A 24,001-nucleotide genomic window follows, 5' to 3' on the forward strand; every position below is an offset into this window, starting at 1 on the left:
ACAGCACCCCATGCAGGAATTACAGCCTTTTGCCCCTGTGAATCCACAGCAACCCTTTTTCTCTGGGGCATCATCTGCTGGTCCTGGCTCTTCACTGCAAGTGGTCTCAAGGAGCAGCCAGAAACTGGGGAAAGGAAATGCACTGCACCCCCTGTTTGTGAGCTGAGCCCCTACTTCTGCAGGACAAGGAGGGAGCCCTGATATGCACTGTTGCACTCCCATCTCAGAGATCTCCTTAGGGAAACTGGAAGTGTCTGTGCTGGTGCTGGCAGAGCTTTCTGCATCTTTGCTGCTCTGAGCAAGAGCAGTGCCTTGGCAGCTGTGAGGAACTGAGCAGGAACCCGTGAAGTTACTGCACAAGAATCCAAGTATTTCATGGAAACAGTGATGGTTATTTACTAACTCCACATCTTTGCCAAATGGACCACTGAGAAAAAAGAGTTGTCCAGCAATTAAATGTTCATTTTCTGAAGCATTCATTGAGCAAGTTATGTTGGAGTCTCCCTCCCAAGCACTGATAGATGTTCTCTTGAATGTTCACTTGCTTCGCCTAAAAATAAGAAATGCAATTGAAATTGTAATTTTGTAGTGATATTGTAATTGAAATTGTAATCAGAGTTCCTCTTGGTCTGTTCATAACAAAGAAGGTTTCAAAACCAACTCCTCCACCAACAGAACTGCTCTGTAAGACTTGACCTCAGTCTCCCTGTGCTGGACATGTCATTTCATGTCATGGCTGCTCTGGCACCTGTAGTGCCTTTCATGCCCAGTGACCTGAGCAGCTCAGCACCTTCCCAAGCTTCAAAGGCCTTGGCAAAGAAGTGGCTGCTGTCACTCACACAGAAAATGTCATTCTCTCTGTAGATTCCCAGGAAAATCCTATTAGTTCTCAAAATAAAAGCTGCAGTGAACTCAGCCTGATAACTGGAGCTGGTGTCAGATCTAAATCAGGATTGCGAAGGTAAGAAAATGAGCCAGAGAAGAGAATAAAATACACTTTTTAATTTTTTTTAAGAAGCATTTAATAACATCAAGGATAATACAGATTCTCTGAAAGATGATTGCAGAAGGTGTAAATACAGTCTATAGTGAGAAACAAAAGTATACAAATATATAATGAGACCCTTAGAGCTCTCCAATGACCCCAATAACCAAAGAAACTGAACAAGAAACATTTGTGCAATGAATAGCGAGGAGCAGAGGGATCAAATGGGAAACAGCTGTTTCAAAGTGTTGGAGATCTCTTAAAACATCACCAGAAAGGAGATCAGTTAAATCCAGATTTGATATTAAGCACCAGCACAACAGAGTTTGTTGGCAAGGTTCACTCTGCTACTGACTGGATGGTTAAGACACATTGAGGAAAAAACAAGCAGCAAAAACAAATCCAGTCAATCAAAGCAGAAATAACCAACAACTGTGTGTGTGCTTGTGTTTAGCTGTGTGACAAAAGGACAGTGATTCAGGAAACATTCACATTGCTTTAAGGATTTGCTTCTCCCCTTGTGCTGCCACTGATTTTTGCTCAACAGTCCTGATAGTAAATTAGATCCAATGCAAAAGCTGAGGATTTATTCAAATCAGGTGGGAATGGGGAATGATTTGAGGATACCAAGTAGCCAGTGGGATTCCTGAGGGGCTGTACTCATCTCACGCTGTCTAAACTGGCCCAATTTGTCAGGAAGATTGATACCAGAGTTCTGCTCAGCCTGGGGGAGACTGAGGCCTCTGTGACCCAATGCCATTCCTGGGAGAGCTGGACACAGCCTCCCACCCAGCCCTGCACAGGAACAAACACTCAGACATGTCCTCAGCATGCAGGTGGGTGCAAAATCAAATATTTCTTCCAAACTCTTCCAGTTCAACCTACCAGCCAGCTTGTGGTGCAAAAGGCTTTGGTGAATGCAGAGATGACCTGAGAATTCAAACCATACAGACACCTGGGTGCTGCTGTGGCATTACCAAGTGAAAACCATGCAGAGGGCATGGGAAGCATTTCAGAGCTGTTCCCACTTTGTCACAGAGAGAATTCAGCTGGTTTCAGTGCTGCTGAGTCAGCCACACACCCTGGGGTGCCTGCTGTCCGCAGCCAAGCCAAGGAGAGGATGGGGGCTGCTGGTGCTGCCTGTGCTGCTCACCAAGGCCTGGAGCTAGACAAGAGTCACAGTGCTTGGGGAAGGTGTGGATGTGGTGAAGGTACCTTTGTGAAAACCAAACTATTTGGGAATACAAGGGCAGGAGTTCCCGTGGAAAATCAGTCTGTTCAGCTGGTTGCTGTGCATCCTGAGAGAGGAGGAAGATGCTGCTGGCAGAGAGGTTTTCTCCCTTGTAGATGGTTATCAAGGATGTGTGAGCTTTTCTCTCTCAGAAGCCTCTCTGTCTTGCCTAGAAGCTGCAGAATTGAAAAAGAAAAAAAAAAAAATCTGTGAGGCCATCTAAGAAACTGGTAGATTCCAGTTAGAATTACAAACAAAATGACTGAATCTGTGAAGTCCTCCAGGCACCTCCCCTATCCCATCTGCTACTGGGCCACCCCCTTTCTCCACAAAGGGGGCAGCTTCAAGGCCCTGTGTGACCCTGCCCTGGTGCTGTGACCCATCAACTTCTGCCTTAGAGGGGCTCTAGGACAGACCTGAGTCATCACTGGACATTTCACCACTAGGCAGGACCTCAGGGCAGTCATTACTGGTGAATTTTTTACCCTCACACCGATATATCCACTAATCTATTGATGTAACAACAGTGAGACTGGTTTTGTGCTGCCTTTGCTGGGCTGTGCAAACACTCGTTCAACTCCTCCAAATTCAGACTTGGAAATTTAATCCTTTGGCTCTCAGAGAAAAACAACCAGCATCAGGGGATGCACCAGTTCAGTAAATGAGAGGAGGCTCACCGTCAGGCATACACAAAGTGCCAAAAACCCTGGAGCCAGGTGGACACAGGATGGAGGGGGAAAGCCATTATGGCAGGTTCAAGAAGTGTCCACAGAGCCATCCCACCTCTCTCCTTTCATATTGGTTTGCAAAACAAACTTCCCTCTTGGATTAATTTAGGGAATTATTTGTTCTTAAATTCCAGCTGGCTCTGGAGTGGGCAGGGCTGGGAGAGGGAAGCACTCTCCTGAAGGCCCTGTCAGCCCATGCCTGGATGTCCTGGCTGGGACACATCCCTGCCAGGGAAGCTGCACGGCAATGCTGCAGTCTGGGACTGCTCCAAGGAGCAGGATCCCAAGGAGGGAAGGCTGAGCCCTGTGATTCCTTGGCCCTGCCAGTGCTTCCCCCTTGTTTGAGGAGGAAGCAGTGAGGAAATCCCTTCTGTGCTTATTTTTCACAACAAAGCCACCAGATGGGCACTGTCACGGCAGCCACGGGAGGAGAGTTCATCCCAGCTGTCAGCTCAGTGAACATCATTAAGAACTGCAGGAACAACACAATGGAGACATCCAGGAGGAAAACCCTTTATTCTCTTCCCACTTCCAGGTGTGGGACCCACAGGCAACACACAATTTGTCAGACTGTACCTTGGCGACGCCGCAGCCGCAAGAAGTAATACATGGTGCCCCATCCTGTGCCAACCCCAACAAACAGGAATGCCAACAAGATGACAAGACTGTTCTTTTTGCTGCTGAGAAATTCAGGATTACCTGCAGAGTAGAAGAAAACAGAGCATCCAAGTGAAGCAAGCAGGAGTGCTAAGCCATGAGCTGCCTCGTAAGCACCACACAAAGGAGCTGGCCCCATCTGATAAAGAGAGAAGGAACTGATGAATGAGAGAACAAAGAGCCTCTGGCTCATCATGTTTCACAAAAGGTACCTGGCATAATGCTCACTTTATCAACATTCAAAGCAAATTCTTGTCACCCCACCACAACGGATACTTTTGAACATCAATCTTATCTGAAATAACCAAAAAGAAATGGGGAGACTCATCCTTGATGAAGTGTTCAAATAAGGAAATCCACTTTGACTGGTTTTTAAAAACCTTTTTGTCCATGACCTAAGGAAGGTGACAGGGGTTTCTACCATGAAAGAAATTAGAATATATAAATGTCACCTTTAGTTGACAAATGTCCTCTTAGTCTGGAGGCAAAGTCTCATTTAGCACTTACAGATAAGGTCAATTCTTGGGAACTTGTTGCACACCCATCATGTACCCCTTTCCCTCAGCACCCCTGTGTCTGTCACTATGTAATTATAGGAACCTGAACCTGAGCCTGTGGACATCTCTGTCCAGGACTGGCCATGTCCATTTGCCAAAGAAAAGTCTCTGACACTGCATAGCTGCAGCATGTGTGGATTCAAGTAATGAACGTGACAGGACACTTCCCTACCCAGGTAAAACTCTGTTCACATCAAGCTGTCTGGACAAACCCCTCTCAAAGCAAAAGGCAAACACAAGAAGACATTAACCTAGAATTCCCTCACCAGGAACAGCAACTGGCAGTGCAGTGTGTTTTGGACGTGACTTTTGAATGTAGCACTTCAGGTTAGGGTTGTGCGTCCAGGCAACTGCCTCTGCCTCACAGCAAACATTCTTGTCCTCAGTACTGATGTTACCTCCTTCATTTTCTGAGAAAGATGAAAGGTAAAAAAAGTTTTCATTATAAATATGGATCATGTAGAAGATCTTCAGTGAAGGGCTAAAGATGTTGAAGAGGTTATTAGATTAAAAAAGTGGATCATGTTGCACAAAACGTTGGAGATTGCTATGATTGCTATGAGTTGGAGATGTTTCATTCCCTAACAGTCCAAATCAACCACTTACATTAGATTTCCTTCTCACCAAAGCTGAGGAGTTGTTCTGGGAATCAAGAATGGAAATAGTTGAAGAAGGTAAGAAAGTTTTCACATGCAGTTAAAAATAACAAAACATCTGTAAAAAGCTTATCATTACCCTCATGCAATAAAAATCTACTAAAAATTTTTCAAGCTGCCTTTTACCCACAGGAACCAAAGAAGAGTAACAAGCAAGTAGGTTGTTGTAAATCTCTAGTAGTAGCCAAGTAAATCTCTAAGACCCTGGAGTGCATCTCCTACCAACCCTTCATCCCACTGTGCCATTTTAGAGCTTATTATTCTTCAAAGAGACTCTGGAAAACTCCCTCCTGCCTTCACCTCCCTTCCCCTCTCAGGGAATACAAGCATCCCTGTCTACAGCAATTTCCAGATTTCACTGTGAATGTTTCAGTGTCACCAAAGTTTTACACTGTAGTGACAGCATGCAGATATTTTGCAGCGGTGAGCATAAATACAGGAGAAAAATGGTTTATTGTGGCCAGAAATTAAACACAGGAGGAATGATTAGGCTAAATAAAAGCCTATTAGATTATGCTAAATAAAAGTCCTGCAACCTGAGCCACCATGAAGCTTTGCCCTTATAGAGCCACTGACAGGTGTTTGAATTCCTGATTTTGGCAGTTTTGTGAGGAAGCTGGAAAGATGCTCCTGGGTGTTTACTGAATTGGACAGAAGAGCAGCACAGAGTAGCTCTTGAGGCTGGGTCTGGGTGTGTTCTGGCTGAAGCAGGTGGGATTCACACACTGCAACGTGGCACAGAATTTCACCATGGGAATTCCGGTTGCCAAAAAAAAAACCCCTAAAATAAAAACATATCTTTATAAATCAGAGTAACACGTGTTTATCTGAATCTCTTCTAGTGTAGTCTTAAGCAGTGTTTGACCTGAAAGAACTGAATTTACTTTTGTGAATTACTTTATGACCTTTTTCTCACAGAAGAAACCCAATCATTCCAGTTTTATTCACTCATAAGCCTTGCTGTCTGCCCACATAGAGAACAGTTCAGTTTCTTCCCAGAAACATGTTTTCCATCAGTTAATAAGCAGGTTCCCAGCAAGCATACCTTCAGAATTCAGGATGCCACACCAGAGTTTTGGTGGATCAGTTTTGTCGGAGAAGATGCCATAAATTCCTTCAAGAGAGGAATTTGCTTGCTCAAAGCAAACACTGATGTGTGATTTATTAATCACCAACTCAACTGTTACATCTGGAATAGTATTTGTCTTGTTTTGTATTTCAGCGATTTTTATAAAGTTTTTAAAATTGATTCTCCCATTCTTGCACTTGCAGCTTTCATAGTCCTTACAGTAGTAGACTGCCATATTTGTGCTCCCTTGTGTCCCCTTAGCAGGGCCAGCATTGGACATGGCAATACCTAAATCAGAAAAAGAACAAAGAAAAAAATTATCCATCAGTTTTCTCCCTGGATGTGTACTGTTAGAGAACAAGATGGGTCTCGGTGGACAAGCTTAGTCATGGCTTTGGAAACATTGTCTGCCAATGGGCAAATTTTATACAGTACTGGGGCCAGTTCCCAGGATAGCTTTTGGGGTAGAAACACGATACAATTCCCCCACTGCTTCCACTGGTTTTTTAACTGGGAAGCTGGCAGCTTGGGAGGTGAGTTGAAAGATGTTTCTCTTGCTGAGCTCCTCTGTTCTTGTCCTCTTTCCTTCCCAAACTCCTTGGCACAATCCCACCAGGTGTCCCTCCAACACAGATCCCAGGACCAGTGAAGCTCAGAGCTGAGCTGCCACACTACTGACTCTGGGTGCAGTGTCCCAGCTTTCCTCCCTCAGACCCACCCAGGAAAGAGTCAGTCCTTTGGGAGAGGACTCACCTCATCTGACATCAGACAGACCAAAACAGTCACCCCTGCCAAAAGAGGAGATTGTGGCAGGTCAAACACATCAACCTTCACCTCCTTAATTTCTCTTCTCACCTTAGAGGCTTTGTGGTCTTGGTTTTAACTGGGCACAGCTGAGTTTCTCCTAAAAGAGGTTCTGAACTATGGAAGAGCAGGGAAAAGCACTGAGGTCAAACACAGAGACTCACTTGGATGGGGAGCAGCAAGGGCCAGGAGCAGGAAACCCAAGAGCAGGAGGTGGGGAGAGTCCATGGGGCTGCCCAGGGGCTCAGCTCCAGCAGGGCTGGAGCTCTCCCAGATCCTCTACGGTGCCAGGGCAGGCTCCTCCCTGTGGGGAATTAAAGGCAGTGCTCAGCACCCAGTGTCTCTGCTCTCTTTGTCCTGACAAAATGCTAACAGCTCGCAGACCGAATGTCAGACAGCAGCTTCCAGCCCAGGTCACGGGATGGGGGCAAGGCAGAGGAACCCTCTCACTGCTCACACAGCTGCTACTGCACCCTACAAGGGCCAGACTCACAGCCCTTCCCACCTCTGGCTCAAGCACAGCAGCAGGAGACACCAGGTCCTTCTGCAGGGAGAGGGAAATCCCTCCTGAGCCTGCTGGGCAGGAGACTCCGTGTCCACGTCCTCCTCCAGGCAGTGACCCTGCACACACCCCTCAGCTTGATTTGCTGCTAAATTTTCCAAAGTTCAGTTTCCAAGTTCCAAAGTTTTCTCAAGTTTTCCAAAACCCACCAAATAACTAAGGAAGATGGATTATGCTGAATGAATGTTTCACTTGGCCTCAGATTAAATATTTATTGTCAAATGGAATTATATTTTTAATTTAGGAGATCTGATGGGAAATATCTGTTCAAGTCAAATGAACAAGCAATAACTTGGTATTTCTTTTCAAAACATCCTTGGATTTAGTCAGAAGTCAGTTTTCATTTAAATAAAACTTTCATGACTTTGTGATGTATGTTTTAGTAAAATACTTGCCAAATAAGAAAAAAAAATATAGAAAATTTATCTAACTTTCCTCACCAGACTAGCTCTGTAAAACATAAATTGCTTTGTTCCTGGGAGCTTTTCATCTAAAGCTTTCATTAAAACAACTTTTTTTGCTGCCACTACCTGAGAAGTACCTTGAGGAAATCTCCAAATTAGATATGTGCTAATTCCTAATTATACATGCCACAGAAGTTAATAAATGCTTATCTCTTATGGTCTGTCCTGATCGAGATCTGCTGAGAGTTCTACCCCATTTCCCAGAAACAGGTGAGCCAGGAGAAACACAACCCAAGGACACGCCCTTCCAGCTTCCAGCAGGTGCTGACCCCGTCCTTGAGACCAGCTGCAAAATTTCCTGTGGAATAAAACCCGGGACACCTCAGGCTCTCACCTCAGCCCTGAGCAGGATGCAAATCCAGGGAATGCTGGGCAGAGCTGGGCCCCTGGTACTGCACTCTCCAAGGAGTGATCCATCCTCTTCCACCACCACTTTGCACTTCATGCACAGAGCTCCTGCTCACCTGGACAGTCCTGCAAGGATTTCCTCTGGCCCCACCAAGTATTACCAACAATCTCTTCTCTTACAGAAAAAATTCATACATAAAAATTCATCTTCCTCTTCCCATCCATAAAAAATTCATCCCGTCTTTTAATTTTTTTTCCTGATCCTTTATATTTCACACATTCCTTTATCCCATTTCCTGATTCACAAAGCACAGTCAACAATGACTGGCCCTCCTACCCTGCAGATGAGCCGAGTTCCAAGGGATTGACATCAATCTTGGAATCACAGAATCATAGGTTTGGAAAAGACCCTCGAGTCCAGCTGTTAACAGGGCACTGCCAAATCCACCACTTGGATCATGTCCCTAAGTGCCACCTCTTCTTGTCTTTTAAATGCCTCCAGAGGATTTATACCCCAGGGCATGTTTGCTGCACAGAACAGCTGCAGCACATCTGGCAGAGTTATTTGCCCGGAGGTTAAGATTTGGGTTTTCCCCAGGAGTTTTCAGAGTGAGGTCTGTACTTGTATCCTCATTTATTTGGCCCTCTCTTGTGTAGTCTTCTTGCCCCTCTCCTCATTCTGGTCAAAGGACATGTCCCTTCCTCTTCTCTCTGGTGACATTCCCTCCTTCTCCCCCTCTTCTCTTCAGTTTCAACAGACAAAACACCATCCACCAAATCTCTGCTTGCCCCAACTGATCTGTCTTAAAATCTGGAGACTCTCCAGCTGTCTTGGCCAGCTCCTGCCATTAGTTTTAAACTTACTCCAATAAAACACTCAAATCTAAAGTGAAACATATTCTTTGGACAGACAAAATATTTTCCGTCCAGTTTTTTTGCCTGTTTCCCTTTCTTTTTCAAAGTAATAAAAACTTTCACTTGTCAGAGCTTCTGAAGTTTTCTACAGAGCTGTAACAAGGTAAAGCCAGACTCTAAAAGCAGATCAGGAACAAGCAGTAGGTGAACAAAGGAATAAACAGAAAGAGGTGGAGTTCCTTCAGCAAACACCAGCCACTGACACCCAGCTTCCCCCCACGTCAGACCTGACCCACCTGAGATCATCAGCAGGAGAAAGAGGATTTGACAGATAATCTGCAGAGCCCTAACAAGGTGCTTTGGTTTTGTTTTTGAAAGGATCTGTTTGAGGGAACATCACTACCTGAAACTTTCAGGCTTTTTCTTCTCCCCATAGCATCATAACAAACACAAGACAATAAATAACTCCAGTGTTCCCCAAGAGAAGGACGAAATTCAGTCTCCAATGCAATAACATCACTTTCAGCAGAGCAAAAGTTCTCCCTCAAAGTTAAAATCTGATGACTTGGAACACTCTGACCCAGGTTTCCTCCAACTCCAGCACAAGTTAAGCCAGGTCTCTCCAGTGTGTATCCTCAGGCTTTCTGCCTCTGGCACAGTTCAGCAGGGACACCCAAAGTGACCAAGGCAGAGTCCCCCCAACACCCCCAGGAGCCAGCAGAGCAGAGCTGCTGCCCCAGGGTTCACATGTCCAAACAACCTGTCCAAACAACCATTAAGCACATTCATGGACATGCAACATCCAGTGCTACTCTCCCAGCTGTAAACACTGCATTTTCCCACCCCTCTTCCCTCTTCCAGCCACCTACCCTGGGCTCTAGAGCTTTAGGAGCAATTTAATCTGTGGGTTTTATGGTCAGAACCAGCTTGGTGGAACAAGACATCACAATCTCTAAAATATTTATTTGGCACCCTAAAGGGTCCCATGGGGAAGGCTTAGGTTGCAGTCAGTTTGGAGAAAATAGAACTATTAAAGGAAGAAAGGCAGCAACAGAATTTCAAGGAAATTCAGAAGATCCCACAGATTTTATTCTCTACTCTAAGGTCTTTCCCAGAAAAGGAGAAGTATTTACATAAGATAATTTTGATATCACTTTCCTTATCACGTTTCCCTTACTGGTCTGCTGTATTACACTGTCAGCAAGCCTTTACAATACAGAGAAAACAAACAAAAAACACGTGAGGAGATAAAGCAGCTCTTTCCTGAGTGAGTGTATGACTGCAGTTTGTATCCACAGACCCAACAAGCCATTGCAGAGAAAGCAACCAGCAGGACATTGAGGTTGAGCTGAGAAATCTCTGCAAAATATCTTAAGTGTAAAGCACACTTTGGCTTTCCTCTACCTGCTCTGAAAAAAATTTCCAAATTTCCACAGCATTATAAAAGATAGGTAACATTTATTTTACTGCCTGCATTACATTAAGTAGAATTAAGTGTTTCACTAGTTTAACTTCTTCTATTTTAAAACTACTAATGCTTTGTATTTTGGTTCTGTTTTGTTTCATTCTGAACTCAGAGCTGCCAGGCTGGATTGTTCATTAGTCAGGCTGGACCTGGGGAAATGCACAATCAACTCCTTGAAAAGTAGAAGAGCTGCAGAGATTTTTCCTGCAACCCTTCTGACAAATTCTCCCTTATTTGCAGACATGACAGGATGGAACTTTTAGAAAAGAAGATATTAGCAATACATGCTATGGAGCAATGAGGGGGAAAAAAAGAAGGTTAATGGATATGGGGAAAACTATTCAGAAATTACACGAACAGGAAAATGTTAATGCAGTTCTTTTATTATTTCTGAGGTCACTCACACTTCTATATAAACGCACCAAGAGGAAGCTGTTGGGTTTCTGCAATCCCACAATCAGTGTGAGTTCACACACAGCTCTCTGGAAGTTGCCAGTCTGGGCTACAGATGTGGTATTATTTAGTCACAAAGAACACCAGCACCAGCAATACGTGTTCATCCCTATGCAGAAAACGTGCAGCACACTGAGAACTTCCCTCCTGCCACAGACATTTCAGTGCCTGTTTCTGAATGTCTACTTCAAAATAAGAAAGCAAGAATTTGTAAGAGAGCGGGGTGGAAGACAGGACCCTCTAAAGAAGAAGACAGTACCTCAGAAGCTGTTTGTGTCCAAGGAAGCCTTCATGGCTCTTCCCTTCTCCATGTGCCTGCACAGCCTTTCCAGATCCCAATTCATTCAGCTACTCTTCCAGAGGAAAGGCAGAAGTCAATGGGACCTCAGAGAAAAAGCCATTTCACTGGCTCCTCCCATCTTTGAAGCAACCTGATACCACAGAAAACAACACTTTCACTTTCGGTTCAAAGAGCAGATTAGCAATGGCACAGAGCAATGGAAACCGGTAAATCTGTGCTGCTGAGAGTGCAGGAACTGCTGGAACTTGCAGGAATTAGCTGAAATTGCAGGAATTAGCTGGATCTAATAATACCAATCCTTTCTCCCAGTCCACAGGTCACTCTTTCATCCCGTTGCTCTTTTATTGTACTTTGTCCTATTTTCATCACATGATCCACAAGTGAGAAAGTCCAGACAAGGAGTTTCTGCTTGCAAATTTTGCTCTGGGAGAGGAGTGTTTCTGCAAGGATTCATGTGCTTGGTTTATGCTGAGCACTGCAGCACCTGTGCCCTTGTAGTGGAAGACATGGAGGCTGACCCTTAGGGAAGCTCAGTTTCAGAGGTTTATTTAGCAGACATCATACAGAACTGATCAGCCTTCAATTTAATCACCATGTTGCACACCCACACTGCCCCTCCAGTGAATTTGGGCTTTGCTCTCACAGTCCCAGCTCAGGGCAGCAGCTGTGTGTTAAAAAAATGCTCCAAAACTGGGACATTTGTTTATCATTTCACTCTCGTGTTTCAGGCTCAGGACATTAAACTGGAGACATTTCCTCAAAGAGAAACCCAAACCACCGCTACAACAAACACAGCCAAAACCAAACAAGCCAACAACAAAACCCACAACAAAACCCCTTGTTACCCTGCCCTGGCCCAGAAGGATCACCTCCAGCATACAGATGAGGTTTCTACATCTCTAGAGGAGTTGAATATTGGCAAAGGTAACTCATGAGGTGGGTAATCATTACCAGGAATGACCCCACAAGGTGAAGTAGTCACTCTTGCACTAAGCCCCAGCTCTGCAGTATTTTTCCCTCCAGTGCTCTGCCCTGGCACTCAGCACAGTCTGGCAGTGACTTCACAGCCGGGTCATGCTCCAAACAAACACACTGTGCCAGTCCCAGTCAGTGCCCAATGCCACCTGACACCAAATTCACACCCTAAAACAACCCCTGGCAGCAGCCACCCTGGGTGCCACGAGCTGGGCTGAGCTGCTCAGCCAGGACTGCCTCAGTATGTTGTAACATGGGAGGTGAATTACCACAAGGAAACGAGCTGCACTTAGGAAATATAGCTGAAAAAAACCTCCAAAATTTGGGGGGTTTTGAGGCTCCCAGAAGATTGCTTGGTTGGAGGAATTGCTAACAGGAACCCTTCATTCAAACCCAGCCAACCTAAATAGCAGCTGTTCTAGTGCAAGCTGGCACCACTGAAGATAGCAATATTCTGGGAACATGACTCACAGTTTTAAGTTTTCTTTTGTCTTGATTCATTTTCACAGAAGGGGTTAGTCTCCAAGAACAGGATTTGGTAATACCAAACCAACACAAGAGTTGTTTCAGATTCTACTCTTCCTCAGAGATACAACATTGAGTTCCTCTGGCTCTGCCATAATGTGATTTTTCCATTTTCAGTGATCTGAGTGATACCAAGTTCCTCAAACATATGCTTTCTGCAAGCATTGGGCAGAAATTCAGGGGTAACATGTGATGCCTAATTTAGAATTATCAGGAATAGGCAAAGATCATCTGTACCCAAAAACTGCTTGGAGAAATTTTAGTTTGTTCGGAGTTTGCACTGCATCCTTTGACTATAAACTATGTGATAAATAGAAAAAAATATTAGTGATTCATGTCTTCAGTAAGGAGCTTCTCCTTCTTGTTAATTAAATTGTCTTTATATTGCAATAATCCCACAAAGTCCACTCCTGAACAAGGCTTCATTTCGACTTCCAAGAGAGAGAACCTCCAACAAGAACTTTCTCCTATGGCCAAGGAATTTTATACTTTGATCCATCCTGACAGCACAAAATCCCTTCTAGCTGAATCCAGAATTATCAGCTCAGAATACTAATGTTAACTTTAACCAGAATTTTACCCAGGAACTCAACATGAAAAATGAACCAGAAGATATTAAAGTCAAATACTATGAACACAGAAGAACTTCATTTTTTCTTAGCTGTATTCATGATTACAAGAAGTGTTTTTTGGCTTTTATTACTTTTTGTTTCAAGGAACTGTAATATCTTGTATATCTTATTTCATGTTCTGGGAAATTGAAAGTAATAAGGCAGCACAGAGATCTTTCCCAGGTCTCAGCATTAACTTTTTTTGTCCCATTAGACTGTAGGTCTCAGTGTGCTTTGTCCTTGATTTTGGCTTCCAGATCTCACTTATCTCCATTTTCATGCTGGTGAAGAATTCCCCTGCTAACGTGGTACGTTAAGAAAACAGAGCATGAGGTAATGTACAACATAAAAAGGGTAACCCCAATGGTTTATGACAGCCATTGTAGGGTCACAGGACGTTATTTTATTGCCAAGCCATTCGTCAGCCAGGCGCCACAAGAAAAGATAAAGCTGTTTTCTGGCTTTGGTTGAAAAGTTACCCTACAAATCTGAGCATGCACATTCAGCTTCGCTCAGAAGTCTGAGAAGAGAGGCTACTGTGAAAAACCATGTCTCTTACCTTGGCACCTGTGAATTACTGCAGAAGAAATCAACAGATACCCAAGATGCTGCAGGCAGAAAGAGCTTGTGCAAAGCCCCCACGGACACCTCATGAGGAAGTCTCCTCTTCCAGGAACTGCCCTGGAGGCAGAAGAGTGACCAAGGTCAGGAAGGAGAAGAGATTAACTTCTTAACCCCAAGGATAGATTCTCTGTGGACAATTTTGATCTTTTGCTTAGAATCATACAATCATTAGGTTGGAAAAGGTTTTGGAACCTTGAATCATTAAGGTTCCAAAATTATGAAGTCCAACATTTGACCAAACTTCTTTGACTTCAAGGTCATGGTCAGTAAGAGCCATGAAGCTCAGGGATGAACCTCCTCTGCTCCAGGAGCAGAGGAATGTCCCATGGGGACACACTTCAGTGTGCCATGGGGGAGCACAGCTCAGGGATGCTCTCATCCTCTGGGCACATTCATAGAATCACAGAATGGTTTGGGTTGGAAGGGAACTTAGAGGTGTCATTAAAGACCTAGTCCCACCCCCTAGGGGCACTTTCCACTAGATCAGGTTGTCCAGAATCCCATCCAGCCTGGCCTTGGAAACTTCAAGGGATGGGGCAGCCACAGCTTCTCTGGGAAACTTGAGGCCTCACCATCCTCCAAACAAAACAACTTCCTCCTAATCTCTCATCCAAAGCTGCTCCATGAGTCTGAGGCCATTCCCCCTTGCCCTGTCACTGCATGTGCATGTAAAAGGTCCCTCTCTATCTCCCTTGTAGGCTCCCTGTAGGTCTGGAATCTTCAGCCTCGTTAGTTCCCAGGGCTGCAGGGCCACACAGGGCAGCTGTGCTGGGCAGGACCCCACTGCCAGGGCACAAACATTCCACCAGCTTTTGTTCTGATGAACATGGAAATGGGTCTGATGTCCCCCAGGTGCTGTCCCCTGCTCCAGGAATCCACAGGGTACTGGATGAGCCAGCACCATCTTGATACCATAACACTTCCTCAGCAAAACTACCTGACAGCACAACTGGATGGATGATGGATGGATGGATGGATGGATGGATGGATGGATGGATGGATGGATGGATGGATGGATGGATGATGGATGGATGGATGGATGGATGGATGGATGGATGGATGGATGGATGGATGGAGCAAATTAAGGTGATCTTGAACATCCCAAGGCAACAAGGCCCAACCCAGCAGCTGCCCACCAGGCTGTAGCACACAGAGCAGCCCCTGCTGCCAGGAGCTTGTGCCAGCCCCAGCAGCTGTGTAGCCACCCAAAAGTCCCTCATTCAGTCACTGCAGGATGATCCAATCACCTTCCCAAGTATTAGGCATCTTCTCTTATGATTTTTTTTTGCTTTATTTAAGTGGTGGGAGAGTTATTTTGAAGCCTACCAAGAAGCTGCTCCCCCTACAAGATGAGATCCTGCACTATTTGTGCTTGTGCTCTGTTGCATTGTCAACGTGTTTAGAGCTGCAGATATTGGCTGAATCACCCTGAAACAGTAATCTTGTCTGGGGAGACAGCAAGTGTGAATAAACCACCTCTCTTCCTTCCATAGCTGAGTTTTGGTTTTGTTTTTCCAGACTCCTATACCAGAGTTTGGGAAATTACTGTATGGAATGCAACCAACGATTGTCTTGCAAGAAATACACATTGACAGCTCCAGTGGCTGTGGCAATGCTCCAAAGCCCCAGCAAAAGCTGGAAATGAGCTTCCTCTAAAAGGCAGACATTTACTAGAACACTCTCTTCCAAGAGTGCCAAACCAGAGCTGCCTCTGCTGTTGTGACCCTCTGACCTCAAAATGTTTTGATGTCTTTTTAGGAGAAACAGCCCCCTCTTCCAAGCATTTGTGCACCCTGTGCATGTCCAAGGGAGCTGGTTTTGATTGCTGTGGCACAGTCCGTACCCAGCAGCATCCCAGAGATCAGAATACACAGAAGCAGAGATCCAGAACCCCTCTGGTTTTGCAGAGACACAGCCTAAGATCAGCGGAGTTGTCAGAGCAGGTGCTAATAATGCCAAGTTTTGGGTTTGATCCCAAATGGGCTATTCACTTAAGAGACCCTTTCAACTCAGACTATTCTGTGATTCTGTGAACCAACAGTATTTTGGACAAAGCAGTCCCATCACAGTTCAAAACAAGATTCAAGACTTCTGTGATAGAAAACTAAAACAACTTATCAGAATAAGTTGTTTACTTACTGCACAATACCAAAGCCAGCTCTTACAACTGTTCCTTTAATAAAAGAGAAGGATCATCAAAGAGAAAGCTGTAAATTAAATCCAGGATGGGACCCGCATTTTCTTTGATTATCCCTGAAAACAGAAACCATGGTGACCATAACAAATCTTTGTTTCCCTACAGCTAGAGAGAACATAAGGAAATTTCTATTTTTCTGAAATACCAGATGTTTGAGTCCGTGAGACAAAGCAAACACGTTATGTAGTATTTGGTTTCCAAATCTCACTTACCTGCAGAACCTCCACTTTCATGTTTGCAAAGGACTCCCTTGCTAATCATGTGCATGGAGTCATTTATGGCTGAAATATAAGCAGGGCCATAAATTTTTATGGCAATGAAGGCAGTACCACAAAAGTAATTTTTGTAATTCAACTGACCAAATAATTCCCCAGTCAAATACCTGTGTACCACCCAACAGCTGCTCACACAAGGAAGCTGTTGTCAGGCTTGGTTTTCCCAGATGCACCAGGTGCAGTTTCCTGAGGTTTCTGCATCATCAGAGCAGCATTGGCTGCAGGGCTCTTAGAAGCTCCAGCCAACACCAGGACATTTGGCTGCCATTACGCTCATGTGCCAGGCTCAGGACATCAAAGACAGATTGATTGAGATGCCAGGTAATTATCACATTCTGAGTTGAATTAACATCACTCCCCAGACATTGTCACATCCACTTCCCCCCACCTAGCCTGGGCTTTACTCCAGGTGCTGCCTCCTTTCTAACATTCCCAGAGGTTTTGGCCCAGGCTTTTCTACTTTTGACCCCATCCCCTTTCCTTCAGGTCAAAAATCGGCTGAGCACGACCCAAAGGCAGATGGAGGAAACTGCCTTCTGCAAATGGATGCTGGATAATTATAAACTTTCTAGGGTAGCTGTTGAGTTTTTTCTTCTTTCTGCCAGGATGGAATTTCTTGTTTGGACTCAGATGTTTGTTAGTTCTTATCTATGTTACAATCTCACAAACCATGAGTTCTACTGCACTTCACTCTAACTAAAAATGAAGCCCTATCTCTCTTTCTACAAGGCCTTTGAAGGATAAACTGTCCAATTAAGAAACGACACCTCAATTATTTTCACTTTTAACCCAATAACTAATCCCTCATGCACCACAATGTGGACTTTTCTGTCCAGTTACACAAAACCACCAAAACCCATGGAGAAGAAGGGGAAGAAGAAGAACCAGCCTCTGCCCTAAAACTTCCCTCTTGCTTTGTATGTACCACTATATTCTGAAGTCTTGAACTCTTAAGTTTTCCATCATGTAATATCACACACTTCTATCCAAACTCCACACCCACAATCCCAGTTCTGTCATTCCATTTTGGAAGCTTCTCCATGGCCTTAGGTCAATGCAGCACAGAAAGTGCTTTGGGGTCAGTGCCTGTCAGCACAGAAAGTCTGAAATCCTCTGCAGCATCTCATGGGTAGGCAGAGCACACTGCATCCTCCCCCAGCCCCCTCCTGAGAGGCATCCCCAATGTATGGCAGACGTGGTACCCAGGGTTTCCGACTGACAGACAAATCTCTAACCCTTGTCTAAGTTTCCTTTAAGGTAACAGCTTGATGTTCTTATAAATGTTCTTTAGTGGTGACATAAACTTATAAGTTTTAATGGATCATTTCTCTGCCCTTTCCCCTAAGCATTAAAAAAGCTGTGGTTTAACATCTTACAAACCCCAGTGGCATACTGAGATATACAGTGGGCTGTAAAACACCTCCTCAGCTGAAAAACTGGTGTTGTACTAAATTGTTCAGCTGCCAGCACTCGTACTTCTTTATAACAACACAATAACATGCCTTGTCACGCATTAACTAATCATCTACAGTCTTAAGCTGCACCAAGGGAAATACAGGTTGGATATCAGGAAAAAGTGTTTTACAGAAAGGATGGTAAAGTTCTGGAATGGCTGCCCGGGGAGGTGGTGGAGTCACCATCCCTGGGTGTGTTTAACAAAGCCTGGATGTGGCACTGGGTGCCAGGGTTGAGTTGAGGTGCTGGGGCTGGGTTGGACTCGATGATCTTGGAGGTCTCTTCCAACCCAGTGATTCTGTGAATCCTGTGAATTCTGTGTGTGATCTTAAGACTTTAAAAAGAGTCCTCTGAGCAGCCCCTAAAAGGACACACAGCTTCTTTCAAAATCATCTTAAAGAAATTTGATATTTCCCTGGCCATCTTGTCCTAAAACCCAGGGATGTGTCGAGGGGGGCTAATGCCCTTTGGCATAATCTACTCCTATTTGCAGATTTGCCCTGCAGTCAGCAAGTCCACAAGGCTTTAAGCACCAGAGCCCAAAGCAGCCATCCTGCAGTGCAGTCAGACAGACTCATGGACAGACACAAAGACAGAGAGGCAGCCTACCCACAGGCTCATTGGAAATCACAAGTCCAAGGCCAGGGCCAGAACTGACACCATGCCAGGCAGAGGTGGCACCAAGCTGCTGATAAATGGCACCACGGGGGGGTCCCAGCCCAGCCCTCTGACTCCCTCGGGGCCAAGGAGCTCCAGAAAAAAACAATTTTCTCTTCCTCTTCAAGCACTCCAGTTGTTTTTCTTCTCAATGTTTGCTTTCTGTTGCAACACAAGCACAAGTTTATCTTTGAGTTTATGGCTGCAGGGGAGATTTACAGCCCCGGTCATTGCCACATCATCTGATTGTGAGGACACGGCTCTCTCCTCATGCCCAGCACCAGGAGCTGTGTCTTGGCCATCCTGACTCACCCCTTTCCAACACACTCTGCCCACTCAGTTCTGTGATTTTATTTCCAAGCCCAGTCTTGTTCCTACTGTTATGAGTCTGTTCGCTCTGACAAAAGGAAAATTTAATCTCTCTACCTTTTCTTAGAGCCTGTGACAGTCAATAGCCTCATTTCAGCACTCCTTGGAAAAGTCACTACTGAGGAATATTTGCAACCAGCCTCATCCTCCTTCATCTATTTGTTGCATTCTGAACTGCATAGACAAGGTTTAGTGCAGAGTACGTGGTGCTCTCTTTGCTTTACCACTGTCCCCTGACTGGATGTGATAGATGCAGCCACAACAAAGCTGACCCCCAGCCAGCTGATACAGGAAAGATCCAAATAAAATTTGGTCTCACTGCCATGACCTGCCCCAGCTCATAAAAACTGCTGATGTAGTGATGTCTCACACAAAAATGGCCTAGAGGTAATTTTTCAATCTCTGGGAAAGCTGGGGTTGCACATTTGGGACCATAATCAAAAACCACTTTCAGCTTGAAGTGAATTACAAGCAGCTGTCTGGGAGAAACAGCAATGAGCAAATCCTTTCAGCTCTCCAAAGCAGAGACAGGAATGGGACAGCTCTGAATGACTGATACCCCAACTTTAGATTTGTTTTAAGAACCCCACCATCTGGCTTCTGTAGGGGACTGGACCTCACCAAAAGATCCACAGGTCTGAGAAAACAGTGCTGCAGTCCTTTCAACCCCAGCTTAAAGAGATTCACTCACCTTCTGCCAGCTAAAAATCACTGCTTTTCTGCATACCCCTGCCCTGCCAGAGGCCAAGCAAACACAGGGCTGCCTGCAGCAGCAGGACGGTGTCTTCCTTTTGCAAGGAGAAATATTCAAGCAGAGCAAAATCAGCTTTAAGCTGTCAAGCTTCCCCCATTTGTCTTTCATCAGACAAAGAACGTGACTCAGAAGAGGAAGAGCAGCAACAGCTCTGCTGGCTCCCAGGCCACATATTTTAGTCTTATTCCCTTCCTCCAGTCCAGACCCTGCAAATAACCAGCTACAAGTTCCCTTGGGACCATTTATTGGACAGTGAAGGGTTGGTAGACTTGGAAATTTGTATATTTACCTATGGTTGTGTGTCCATTTTGAGTCTGCAACACCCAAGAGGCCTGCAAGCCTGAAAGCCAAGATCACCCAGCAGCACATCCCAGCTCCCAGGTGGTCACTCAGTGGGATCTGGAGCATCCTGCCCTTCCTGTATTCCAGTTTATCCTCTGCTGAAGCAAAACCAGCTTTGGGATTCAGAGGGGAAAGCTGCCACCAGGATAGTTACTAAGTGCTCCAGCCTGCTCCTAGGTCAGTGTGCCTGACAGGAACTTCACTGCCGCCTCAGCCACTTTCTAGAAGCCAAGCAACTTGTTCACATCCATGTCTCCATCTGTAGGATGCAGATTCTATGGATTTGGGCATTCCTGTCTCAAAACAGAACCAAAGGAATTGCAGAGCATGTCTACTGATGCAGACACAAACAGTCGTGTTATTGCCCTAAAGCAAAGAGCACAACTGAAAAATCAAAAGACAATGAAGGACTTACCTGATGTTTTCCTTAGTGTCTCAGGGCAGCTCATATGCCCTCTGAGGAATTTAAATCCAGGGGTTGCCCAGAGAATAACAAAATCCAAAAGGCAACAAAAACATGGTAGGAGACATCTTTCCCAGACACATCTGATACAATCTAGGGAGCAGATGGCTTGCTGAGGGGAGTGAGCACTGCTCAAAGAGCAAACCAGGAAAACCAGCCCGAAACCCCATACAGAGTTTTAATCCTGCTGTCCCTGATACTCAGTCCTAGCCCCAGCACTACAGACCTCCAGCCACAGCTCAGAGGCCAAAGCCACTTCCCCAGGAGTTCAGTGTGAAAGAAGTTGTTAAATCATTTCTCCCAACACAAAACCCAGGAGTTTTTACACCCCTACTCCCTTGCAGGTGTCCCACTGCAGGCTAGCAAAAAACCAAACCAAGCAAACCTGCCACTGGGAATTAAAGTCTGCAAAATTAAGCAGGAGCAGTAGAAGGCAATCACAGCATCACAGACAGCAGAGGAGAAGTTTGCAAGATCTCATGAGGCTGAAACAGACTGTTCATATGCCACAGTCTACTGGCCCGTGCAAACCAGAGAAGGATACACACAGGGGGTCAGGGTAGAGGGAAAAGAAATTAACAGTAGAAAGTTACCTCCTTCAGTATTCTTCCTAGTATGAGTCAGGCTTTGCATGTAACTCTTCTGGTTTAATTCAGCCATTTATAAGAAGGTTGATTCCTAATGTGGATGTTGTTCTTGAAGGAAGTGATTTCAGCCCTGGCATGAGAGATCAGGGATTTCACATCTATTTCCTATCTCACATGAGAACTCTGCAACACAGGGGACTTCCATACTGGCCTGAGATATTGCTTCCAGCTGGAAAGGAAGAACCAGTGTTTCAGTTTTCATATGTGTATTCCAAAGGTTAAACATACATGGGGTTTCATGCTATCGACCTCTGACACCGTGACACCACTGGGCCTGTCTGGTGCTCCCATACTGTACAGATTGCACTGGACCAGGAATCTGGAGATTTTGAACCCTTTTTCCTTCTCCAAAAGGAGAAGGCCTGTGACTTTATTATATTTCCTGCACACTGAGAACATAGAAGGTGTCAGCCTCACTGCAGCCCAAGGCTTTTGGTGGCTGTTGCAGATGGGGGTCGGGTGAGGAACACCCAGCAATGCAGGGCATTTGTGAGGTCTCTGCAGTGCAGTTCCCTACAGACACTCTGCAGCAAGGCTCAATGGTTCCACTGCTCGAGGCAAGGCAATAAAACCAAGAGGAAATTCCCTTTGCAGCTCTGTGTTTCCCTCTCTGCTGTGCTCACCTCCAGCCCTCCAACCTGGACCACGCTGCTGTTGAGGTCTCCATTCCAGCTGTGGAGCAATTTCAGCTTGTGATGTTAAAGGATCTTGCAGATGGCAACATCATATCTGAAACACCAGTGGTTTTTTTGGTTTGCAAGCAAGGACTTCCTTATCTGAGCATAGCTTCTCTTTCCCACCCAACACAAAGATGACTTGAAGCTATTTATCCAAACAAATTCTACTTGTTCTAAACTGACTCTTTCATACCAAAGTCCGACTCTTCCCTTTGGCACAGTTTTATTAAATTTTCCAACTCCATTTGATGTAACTGGTGCTCTCTGAGGACTCACACCATTTCCTCCAACACTGACTTTCAGTCTTCTCCAGAGGTGTTTTTCTTCCATGAGGCACAGCCAGCTGCTGGCAGGCCACAGGCCAGTCCCCACAGAATACTCATTTATTGATGCACCACAGATATTTCTTATTACTGCTAACATTTTGCAGTTGAAGCCTTGTCAGTTGTGCAATACAGAAAATATCTGTTTCAGAGAGAAACATGACTTCAGGCGCTACGACCCCGGCAACTCACAGCTTTGTTATTCCCCTGCTAATTATTAAGACTGCTTATCCAGCAGGGACTGTACAAACTAAACTGGGGGACAAATGAAGCCTTTCATGTTTTCATTTCCCTTTAGAAATAAACATAGAAATACAGCAGTCTTTACTGGAGTGTTTCTTTCTATTAACATGGCAGTAAATTCATTATCCAAATGCGAAGGCACAAGCAGGAAGGGAGTTTTGCCTAAAGGGAACTGAATAGAGGAAGTGTGGTCAATCAGCTCAGTGTCTGACCACCACAGCAGTGAACTCACAATCAACTTTTCAAGACAGAGACATCAGGATTACGGCACATGTGCCAGAAGTAGCTCAGTGTAGTTATCATGGAATCCCAAAATCATTTCAGTTGGAAAAGACCTGGATCATTGAGTCCAACCTGTGCCCAATGCCCACCTTGTCACCAAGCCCAGAGCAATTCCTTGGACACCTCCAGGGATGGGACTCCACCACCTCCCAAAGCCTGATAATGCTTTCAATGATTAAATTCTTCCAGATTTAATTAAACATCCTCTGGTTCAGCTTGAGGCCATTTCCTCTTGCCCTATGAAAGTGAAAACATCAGAATGTGTTAGGAAGGAAACTCAGATCAGAACAACTAAAGCCACAGCATATCCACATCCAATTAGCTCATATTCCAGTAATATAAACTAGATATGAAAAATACACAAATGTGGGAAGTGGGCAGTGTGGGAAATATGGGCTGCAGGAGCAAGGGACAGCAGGACACCACAAAGATGTGCAAGAGGTGGCCATGAAGATGTAAATGACCCTGAGAAACAAGGAATGTCACCTCCTCTGTCCTTGCAGGACAAGTAAGTGGGGTTCACAAAAGCCATCATTGTGGTCTGTGCTTAAAACGATTGAGAGAAGGGCCCTTTGCTGCAGGACCAGGTGCCAGCCCAGAAACTCTCAGCACACCTGGCATTAGACAGATCCATGGGAGGAAGGTGCAGCAACCAGGGCTCTTCAGCACTTTGGCTCTGATGTGAGCTCCAGCTCAGGGAGTCTCCAGCACCCCCCTGCTCAGCAGGTCCATCCCAAGGGAACACCAGCCACTTGCAAGTCGCTGTCACCCTTAGAGATGGGATGTTGGGATCCAGCCCAGGCCAGCAGAGCTGGTTTGCGCTCCACAAGTGTCACATCAAGATGTTCTTTGCCTCTGAAATAAGCACAAGTGGGCCTGGAGTTTTAACTTGGCTCCTTTTTCTGCTCAGAAGAGCATAAGGGAAAGTGGATGTAGCAGGTGACGCAGCAGGTGCTGAATCCAAACAGCTCTGAGTTTCTAAAGGATTGTGGATGGAACAGAATGGGGTTAGCCAAGAGGCACTGTATTTGAACTTCTCCATCCATAAACACATGTAAAGATAATTGCTAAATTGAAAATACTTGTGAAACATCCAAATCACATGCAGAGAACGTTTATTTCAACACAACACTGGTGCAAATCCAAATGACTGTAGATGGCCACAGAACAGTTCTACAACAGCTCATACTGGCCATAGCAACAAAAAAAAAATCATTGTTTTCTTTTACTGAAAGATTTCCAATTTTTAAATAATAATTTTAAAAATAATTTAAAATTGTGAATTTAAAAATTATAAAATTTTCATTTATAATTTAAAATTTTTCCAGGCTGGGGGAGGAAAAAAAAAATCAAGGAGCCAAAAAATCCCCCATCAACTCCAAAATGTTCAATGCCTGTTTTCAGGCATTTAGCTTCACCTGGGAGAGCTCTGGTCCTGCTGAGGAAG

At 45.0% G+C, this 24,001-nt stretch overlaps 1 protein-coding gene across 7 annotated transcripts; it reads right to left on the reverse strand.

Moving 5' to 3' along the window:
- Positions 1 to 1,005: 1,005 nt before the first annotated feature.
- Positions 1,006 to 21,135, reverse strand: LOC119709514. 7 transcript variants are annotated; one of them, XR_005259376.1, is made up of 8 exons: positions 20,976 to 21,135; positions 13,806 to 13,927; positions 11,094 to 11,265; positions 6,852 to 6,991; positions 5,860 to 6,171; positions 4,410 to 4,568; positions 3,521 to 3,740; positions 1,006 to 2,392 (listed from the first exon to the last, which is right to left on the reverse strand). XR_005259376.1 is itself a non-coding variant. In XM_038157408.1 (8 exons), exons 4-8 carry the CDS (start codon positions 6,913 to 6,915, stop codon positions 2,386 to 2,388), a joined length of 624 nt encoding a protein of 207 aa, XP_038013336.1. In that variant the 5' UTR covers positions 6,916 to 6,991; positions 11,094 to 11,265; positions 13,806 to 13,927; positions 20,976 to 21,124; the 3' UTR covers positions 1,006 to 2,385. The 7 variants fall into 7 exon arrangements, 5 of the variants coding, with proteins under 5 accessions (XP_038013336.1, XP_038013331.1, XP_038013333.1 ...); XR_005259375.1 differs by having other exon boundaries at positions 4,425 to 4,568; positions 20,976 to 21,133; XM_038157408.1 differs by having other exon boundaries at positions 3,644 to 3,740; positions 4,425 to 4,568; positions 20,976 to 21,124.
- Positions 21,136 to 24,001: the final 2,866 nt, after the last annotated feature.

Source organism: Motacilla alba, chromosome 18 (assembly GCF_015832195.1).
Source record: "Motacilla alba alba isolate MOTALB_02 chromosome 18, Motacilla_alba_V1.0_pri, whole genome shotgun sequence".
NCBI classification, from domain to species: Eukaryota; Metazoa; Chordata; class Aves; order Passeriformes; family Motacillidae; genus Motacilla; species Motacilla alba.

Excerpts from the sequence above, each read along its gene's own strand:
- LOC119709514 (XM_038157403.1), bottom strand. The coding sequence starts at position 6,915 with ATGGACTCTCCCCACCTCCTGCTCTTGGGTTTCCTGCTCCTGGCCCTT. Across the intron at positions 4,569-5,859 it reads TGGCATCCTGAATTCTGAAG|AAAATGAAGGAGGTAACATC; the intron begins GTATGCTTGCTG and ends CATCTTTCTCAG. Across the intron at positions 3,644-4,409 it reads TCCTGGTGAGGGAATTCTAG|GTAATCCTGAATTTCTCAGC; the intron begins GTTAATGTCTTC and ends TCTACTCTGCAG.